Source organism: Hipposideros armiger, unplaced genomic scaffold (assembly GCF_001890085.2).
Source record: "Hipposideros armiger isolate ML-2016 unplaced genomic scaffold, ASM189008v1 scaffold_304, whole genome shotgun sequence".
In the NCBI taxonomy this organism is placed as follows: domain Eukaryota; kingdom Metazoa; phylum Chordata; class Mammalia; order Chiroptera; family Hipposideridae; genus Hipposideros; species Hipposideros armiger.
Genome location: NW_017731654.1, coordinates 1,203,736 through 1,211,641, shown reverse-complemented (window position 1 = coordinate 1,211,641; position 7,906 = coordinate 1,203,736). Strand labels below are relative to the sequence as shown.

At 52.6% G+C, this 7,906-nt stretch overlaps 1 protein-coding gene and 1 long non-coding RNA gene across 6 annotated transcripts in view; one reads left to right on the top strand and one right to left on the bottom strand.

Moving 5' to 3' along the window:
• SPNS3 (SPNS lysolipid transporter 3, sphingosine-1-phosphate (putative)) overlaps window positions 1-7,906 on the top strand; it is a 43,969-nt gene that overhangs the window by 6,943 nt on the left and 29,120 nt on the right. For all 5 annotated transcript variants that reach the window (XM_019659807.1, XM_019659805.1, XM_019659803.1 and 2 more), the window contains exons 3-7: window positions 2,393-2,529; window positions 3,083-3,234; window positions 3,975-4,041; window positions 4,750-4,898; window positions 5,769-5,921. In XM_019659807.1, coding sequence (XP_019515352.1) covers window positions 2,393-2,529; window positions 3,083-3,234; window positions 3,975-4,041; window positions 4,750-4,898; window positions 5,769-5,921 — 658 coding nt within the window. The remainder of the gene's footprint in view (window positions 1-2,392; window positions 2,530-3,082; window positions 3,235-3,974; window positions 4,042-4,749; window positions 4,899-5,768; window positions 5,922-7,906) is intronic.
• LOC109391872 (uncharacterized) lies at window positions 3,139-6,875 on the bottom strand. The gene is made up of 3 exons (XR_002125945.1): window positions 6,529-6,875; window positions 5,301-5,547; window positions 3,139-3,224 (listed from the first exon to the last, which is right to left on the bottom strand). It is a non-coding gene; the product is annotated as an uncharacterized LOC109391872 (long non-coding RNA).

Below are 7,906 nucleotides of genomic sequence, written 5' to 3'. Positions count from 1 at the left end.
TGCAGGAGTCGAACTGGCAACCTTGTTGTTAGGAGCACGTGCTCTCACCAGCTGAGCCATCCTGCCACCTGTTGGTAGCTCAGCTGCAGCTCAGCTCGGGCGCAGCTCACTGGCCCATGTGGGAATCAAACCGGCGACCCTGTTGCTCAGAGCTCGTGCTCTTAACCAACTGAGCCACTCAGCCAGCCCTGATTAATAATAACATTTAAAATTAACACTGATGTGGTCCTTATCACATGCCAGGCACGTGATTCTAAGTGCTTTATAATATTAACTCATTTAATCTTCACAACAATCTCATGAGTCAGGTATTATTATTATGCCCATTTTAAGGATGCTGAAACTGAGGCATAGACTGGCTCTGGGGCTTGCTGAAAGTCACACAGCTGATGAGTGACAGAGCTGGGATTCAAATCCAGGAAGTTGCCTGTGGAGTCCTTCTCTTAAGAAGTCCCATGCTCCTTAATTCCTCCCACCTTGTCACAGAAATAATTTGAATTTGGAGATGCCAGGAAGGAAGGAAGGAAGGAAGGAAGGAAGGAAGGAAGGAAGGAAGGAAGGAAGGAAGGAGGGAAGGAGGGAATGCTGGCTGGCCTGCCTTCCCTTGGAGGGCAGGTCTCTCCATTCCAGGACTTCTGCAGGTTTAAGGTATTTATGTTCTGTAAAGGACTCCTGCCCTGAATCTCATGGAAGTATTGGAAGGGTTGGGGAAAATATTTTTATAACCTTTGGGTTAAAAAGGTATGCATTAACAAGACACAAAACAACTTCCCTAGAGGAAGGTTATAAACTTGACTACATCAAGGCTAAACTGTTCTGTATGATGGTGATTGAAACTATAAATGCAATTAGTAATAATAATAATAGGTAACATTTATGAGGCATTTCCATAAAGCGAGTCACTGCCTTTCATTTTATTTTATTTAGGCTTTATTTTATTTAATCTTAGGAGGAAAGTACTATTAGTATCTCATTGTATAGTGGATGAAAGGAGAAAGGGAGAGTTAAGGAATTTGCCCAAGGTCATACAGCTAGGAGGCTGATGGAGTCAGGATGTGAGCTCAGGTAGTTTAGTCTCAGAGCTTAGATTTTAAATTCTTACAACAAATATAATGGACTGGGAGAAGTTATTTCCAAATAACAAAGAGCCCAATAGAAAAACAGGCAGAGGATGTTCAGCTTCCCTGGGAATAGGACAGTGCAGATTAAGACATCAGTGAGAGGCCATTTGTTTTTCATCAACCATTAGATGAACAAAAATAAGGTGATTGAGCCTATCAAGTGTCACAAGGGTGCTGGCATAGGCTTCTATGCAAGTGTAAATCGATACAGCCTTTTTGGAGGCCTAGTTTGGCAGTAGCTATTAACATTATAAATGCTATTGACACCAAAGGCCATTCTCTGTGGACTGTTAGGTCGAACCATATTAAATTGTCATTTTTGTAGGTCAAAACTGGCCTAATTTCCTCAATTGCCTGTGGCCCAACCCTATACTAGAGGAGTGGGAGCGGCTGGGACCTGAGCTGGGATGAATCCGGACAGTCATTGAGCTCAGGAAATGTCAATCAGCTGTGCTCAATGAATTGCGACCCAGGAGGTGGGCGGGGCGCTCCAATGCCTTAAGCCCTTGGATGTGGGGCCCTGTGGGGTGTGTCCAGATGGTCTCTTCGCCACCTGCAGGTTCCGAGCAGCTGATACATCTTCCTCGGAGAGTGTCAAGGAGATTCAGTTAAGGAAGCGAAACAGTGAGGGTACTTATCCATGTGGTAGTCATGCAAAAACGTGGCAGTTTCTTTGTCTTCAGCAGAAAAACAACCGTAGTCATTAATCAAGTCGCCAATTTATAGGGGTTTAATTTTTTAAAATGGTATAAATACAACTGACAGTGTCGGGAATGTTTTTTACCTGCTTAGGAAAATCAATGCTTTTCCAGCTTCCAGGAATCACCATTCTCATTCTAAATGGTGCTCATCTGCTCAGAGCAGGCCCGGGCAGGCTCCCATACCTCCTGCCACTCCCCAACCTCAGCAAAATCAGACCAGTCCCAGCATCAGGCTCAAAGGGGGCAGGAGTTCTCATAAAGATAGGGTACTGGTGTGCACTGAACACGGGCAGCTCCATGCCAGACTCCATGTTTACTTCTAGCTCACCTTTACACAGCCTGGGGGTGGGGTGGAGTTAGCAACCCAAGGCAGCACAGTGAGCAAGTAGCAGAGCTGGGATTTGAGCCCATACTCTGGGCGATGGGTTATGTGCTAGGAGGGGATTGGGGCTTCCCCATATCTTTTCCTCCTCTTGGCCTTGACCCACTGCCAAGGTGCCCTTCTGTGGGCCTATCTGCTCACCTACCATGGTGGGGCGATGCATGTTTCCCCTTGCGTGTCTCCTCCAGTCTTCATCGGCTGCCTGCTGCTGTCTGCACCCGTGTTTGGCTACCTGGGCGACCGACACAGCCGCAAAGCCACGCTGAGCTTTGGGATCCTACTCTGGTCAGGAGCAGGCCTCTCTAGCTCCTTCATCCCCCCCCAGGTAGGTGCCCTTATCCCTGAACAGGCCCCTGGGACCTTCCCCCACCGGCTTCTTCCTTTGACCCAGTGCCTTCAGAGCCGGGCGGGGCTGCTCTTCTGTTCCATCCATGCTGCAGGCTGGCTGGGGGTTGCCAGGCTGAGAGACTCCCGTTAGGTTTTCTTAACACAAGCCTTCCTCTCTTGCACCTCCTGCTGCTGCCTGTGGCTTTATTTCCGCTGACCGTGCTGAGAATGGGGGTTGGATGGGGTAACAGCTACTGTTGGGGGGTGGGGGGTGGTGGTGGAAACTGACTTGCTTAATAAAAGCGATGCCCAGGAAAAGGGCGTCTCTGGGCTTGGGGATCAGATGGCCGCTGCAGACGCCAGTAGGGGGCGCCCGTGTGATTTGGGGAACCCCGGCTGCGAGGATAGCGAAGTGCCTATAGCCAGGTCCCCTCTTCCTCTGCTGGGGACAAGTGTCACCAGTGCCCTGGGCCCCTCTGACGAATCCTTGAGTCCCCTGCCTGCGGGTGATTTTTTGGAACTCACCCTGTTCTTGTGCCTCCGTGCCCAAGTATTCCTGGCTCTTCTTTCTGTCCCGGGGAGTCGTGGGCATTGGCACCGCCAGCTACTCCACCATCGCGCCCACCATCCTGGGCGACCTCTTCGTGAGGGACCAGCGGACCCGGGTGCTGGCCATCTTCTATATCTTTATTCCTGTTGGAAGGTTGGTATCACCCTGGATCAACTTCCCCAGGGGGTAAACTGAGGCCCAAAGGAGTCAGAACCGTGGCTGGGCTGGGGGAGGAGACACCAGACCAAGAAGGCTGGGATTTGGATCCCAACCCTCCCCCCTCCTTAGTGGGTCACTCTCCCTCTCCGAGCCTCAGTTTCCTCATCTGTAAATGGGGACAATAGCACTGATGGGCTGTGGTGAGGATTGAAGGGAATAAAGAGGCTCTCTATGTGCTAGTAGGGAGTAGATGCCATTAATTTTTCCAGGAGTCACAGGGCAGATGCTGCTGCCTTCTGACCTTCCGTGTGGCCTGCTCAGGGAGGGGCAGGCTCTGGGAAGTGAGGCAGGGAAGTGCATCAGGGCCGGGCAGTGTACCCCACGCAAGGTAGGATACAGTGGGATTTGTAGTTAGGACCCTGAGCTCTGACCCAGGTTTCCGGAAATCGCCTGACTCAGGCAGGGCTGAGCCTTGGGCAAGGGGAGGGGGGTCCTCATAAAGACAGGCAGTGGACAGTAGGGCTGGGGATGGGCCAGGAGCCAGAGGTTACCAGTGACTTGACCAAGGGCAGTGGACATCTGGGCCTCACGTGGCTCAGTTTTCCCAGTGAGAGAGCTATGAACTGCTCAGAGCCAGCTCGCTGGGGTGGGGGCCTCCTGGCTCAGGTTGGCCTTGGGTCCTTGGGCCCACCACCCTGATTTCACTGCCCACTCCCCTTGCCCTTCTGCTGCAGTGGTCTGGGCTACGTGCTGGGGTCGGCTGTGAAGGAACTGACTGGGAACTGGCGTTGGGCCCTCCGAGTGAGTCTGGCTTCCTTTTCTTCCCTCTGCTTTCCCTCTGGGCTGGTAGGGACTTTCCAGCCTTGAGTAGCCTTAGCCACTTGGCACGGTAACCAGCGCCATGGGGGCTGGTCAGAGGTCGGCAGCTTCAGGTATTTGGGGCCTCATCTGGAACACGGACTATGGAAGCTGTGACCCTGGCTTCAAATCCTGACTGCTCAGTTTGCTAGCTGTGTGACCTGAAGCAAATCACCTCCCTGTGAGGAGACTCGCCTCGCCTAGCTGTAAAATGGGGGAGTAAATGCTGCCGTATGGAATCTTGAGGAGTGAGGAGATGAGGGATGGGCAGGACTGGCATGGCAGATGGAGGCATGGGCTGGGAAAAGGGGCAGTGGGTACTCGGTAGTCAGGGCCAGTGTAGTCAGGGCTCAGCTCTCAACTGTGTTAGGCTCACTGATCCGATAGGGTAGTATCTGTACTGGACAGATACATGTTAAATCAATTCCTCAGGGGACCTCACTCCTCGGAGAGGCTGTACTCTCATTGGTGAGAAACTGTGGTGTGTCAGGCTCTGTATAACCAGCACCCAGGAAATGAGCTTCCCTCCCCCACCCCCCCCCAGGGCACAGAGAGCCCCAAGTGCCTGGACTGCAGAGTTCTGTCACCCCCAGGATCTCCTGGGTCGCAGGAGCAAGTGGCCTTGAGCTTCCTGGGCCCTCCTTTTCCCAGATCATGCCCTGCCTGGAAGCCGTGGCTTTGGTCCTGCTTATCGTGCTGGTGCCAGACCCGCCCCGGGGAGCTGCTGAGGCGCAGGGGGAGTTGGCTGTGGGGGGCCTAAGAAGCAGCTGGTGTGAGGACATCAGATACCTGGGGAGAAAGTGAGTGTCCCTGCTCCTCCCTACTTGTCACCGAAAGCCCCACTGTTTGCCCCAGCATCACTGACCTCCCTCTCACTGCCTCCAGGGAGCCCTCCATGACTGTCCAATGTTCACAGCCCTCTTTCTCCACTGAGCTCCCACTCACCAACTGAGATGTTCCTTCCTCACTTGGAGGCCCCCTTCTCCTGGCTACGTGACAGAATATGGGCTGGGAGGGAGGGAGGGAGGGAGAGAGAGAGGGAAGGAGGCAGCATAAGCTCCAGCCTTGGCTCTGCCACTGTCTTATCCCTGAGTGACCTGAGACTTGAAACCTCACTTCCCTCATTTATTCAATGGACATAACTCTCTAGCCTTGCCTGCTTCTCAGGGTTGGAGGGAGGATGCTGGGAGTTGATCACTCACCTCTCTGAGCCGCATGGGAGTGCATCCATCCTCTGTTCCAGGCATGGTTGAGGAGGCAGACAGGAGTCAACTGTACTCCCAGGCCTCATGATTTACTGAAATGTGGAGCACGAACAGGAACCAACTGTCGTTGTTACAGAGCCATGGGACCAGTGGAGGGCACTCAGAGGAAGGCGGGGGCAGCAGGGGCAGCTTCCTGGAGAATGTGATGTTGGATGTGGGCCTTTTAGGATGGGGAGAATGGGTCCTGCCGAGAGGAGGGAGGAAGGCACAGCATGAGCAAAAGTGTAGAGGTGGGGTGTGCAGGGGTCTTAAGGAATGTCAGGGAGGGTCTGGAGCCTGGAGCCCACCTGAGTGCCCAGGTAACCAGAGGGCCCAGGAGATGGGGGAAGGGGAACAGACAGGAGCAGACAGGCCCCTGCAGTCCCAGCCCCCTCCCAGCTTCAGCCAGGGCACTTTTTCTTGCAGCCGGAGTTTTGTGTGGTCGACCCTTGGAGTGACAGCCATGGCTTTTGTGACCGGAGCTCTGGGCTTCTGGGCCCCCAAGTTTCTGTTTGAGGCCCGTGTGGTGCATGGGCTGCAGCTCCCCTGCTTCCATCAGCCGTGCAACAGTGACGACAGGTGAGGGGCTTCTGGGAGCCCTGGGCACCTGGCCCAGATCAGAGGTCTCTTGGTGGGGAAGTCTTCAGGAGGTGCTGAGCCCCAAAACTCAGTTTCTCTGGGCACATGGTGCTTTGTGAAAACCCCAGAGCTTGGGACCCAGCTGGCAGGCAGGAGGCTGGTTTTAGCTCTAGCTGAGCTCCTGTTGCCCTGGGTGGCCACAGGCAGCTCCCTTGTCCCCTTTGGGCCCCCGTCCCTATCTTTCCCCTCTTGGGCTGCCGTGGGGGTCCAGAAGGCACTTGGGGTGGGGGACTCTCAGGCAACTTTCCTTTGGAGGGACCCATAGTGTGAGGTCATCCCACTTTGCAGATGGCAAATTGAGGCACTGGGAGGCCTCATTACTTCTCTGGCTTAGGCGTTTCACCCACGCATTCATTTGTTCTCTGCCTCATTTCAGGCGCTGAGAGTCTGGGAAAGCAGCTGGGAAGGTGCAGAGGGGTGGAGAGCAAAAGCCATCCTGGCATTCTGCCCGTAGGGCATGCCCTCCCCACCCACTGTCCCCCTCAACCCATTCTCCAGGGACTCAATGACCTCCTGATGGAGAGGGCACATCTCAATCCTTTCTTACTTGCTTTCTTCTCCTCCTGGAAACCCTCAATTCTAGTTTCCTCCTCCTCTCGAGTTGATGCTTTTCGGTCTCCTGCGGTCTCCTCCTCCTCCCTGCCCCTGCCCCTGCCCCATGGGCTCCTCAGGGTTCCTCAGGGCTCTGAGCTCTTCCCTGAAGCTCCATGTTCCCTGAGGCATCGGTGAAGTGAAGTCTGTGACTGAAGTCTCAGCTGGTAGCACATCTACTTCTTTCTCCCCAGCCTCCTCTCCTTCCTCTTCCTCACTCCCAGATGCCAAAAAGAGCTTTATGTAATTCCCAGGATGTCACATGCCCTCTCACTTTTCTGTGCCTTTGCCCAAGCTATGCTCCATGCCCGTAGCTCCCTTCCCTTTTCTCCTTACTTCATAAGCTTTAACTTTAGTTCAGGCCCTAAGTTAATATTTTACATGAAAAACCCTCTGAGGTTTTATAATAATTAACCCTGTTATTCCTATATTACAAATGAGGAGATGGAAGATCAGAGAGGTTAAGTGACTTGTCCACGATCACACAGCTAACAAGTATTAATAGTAGATCCAGGATTCAAACTCATCTGATTCCAAAGCTGGTGGTCTTAAGCTCCAGGTCCTGTTGCTTCTGGAGTCTGCCTATTATTGCTAATTGATGTGAACATCTCTCTGTCTCCTGGGAGCGGCTTCCTGGCACACACGCCATGGGTGCTCAGCTCAGGGAAAGCGTCCAGTGAGTGAATGAATTAATGCATCGAATGAGGCTGCCATGTTTGTCTTAGTGCCTCAGCTAGACTGTTATCTCCTTGGAGCCAAAGACTGAGTCCTAAAAGCCTCACAGCAGCTTAAAAATTGGGGAAGAAAACAGGGCGCGATTCCACCTCAGGCACTAACTGGCTGTGTATTCCAGGGCAAGTCACCTCCTCTTTTGTCAGCTTCAGCCTCTTCCTCTAACTCAGCATCATCACAGAACCTGCAGGAGAAACTGACATGGGCATTTGTATTAGCGTCCTAGGGCTGATGTAACAATTTACCACATACTTCGTAGCTTAAAACAACAGAAATTTATTTTCTCATAGTTGTGAAGGCCAGAAGTCCAAAGTGGTTTCACTGGGTCAAAATCAAGGTCAGCAAGGCCACACTCCCTCCAGAGGCTCCACAAGAGAAACCGTTTTTGCCTCTTCCAGCTCCTGGTGGCTGCTGGTATGGTTTGGCTTGTGGTTGCATCACTCCAGGCTATACATCCACATTGGCTTTTCCTCTTCTGTCTCATAATCTCCCTCTGTGTCCCTCTTATAAGGATACTTGTGATTGCATTTAGGACCCACTGAATAATGGAGGATAATCTCCCCATCTCAAGATCTTTAATGTAATTACATTTTGCCATATAA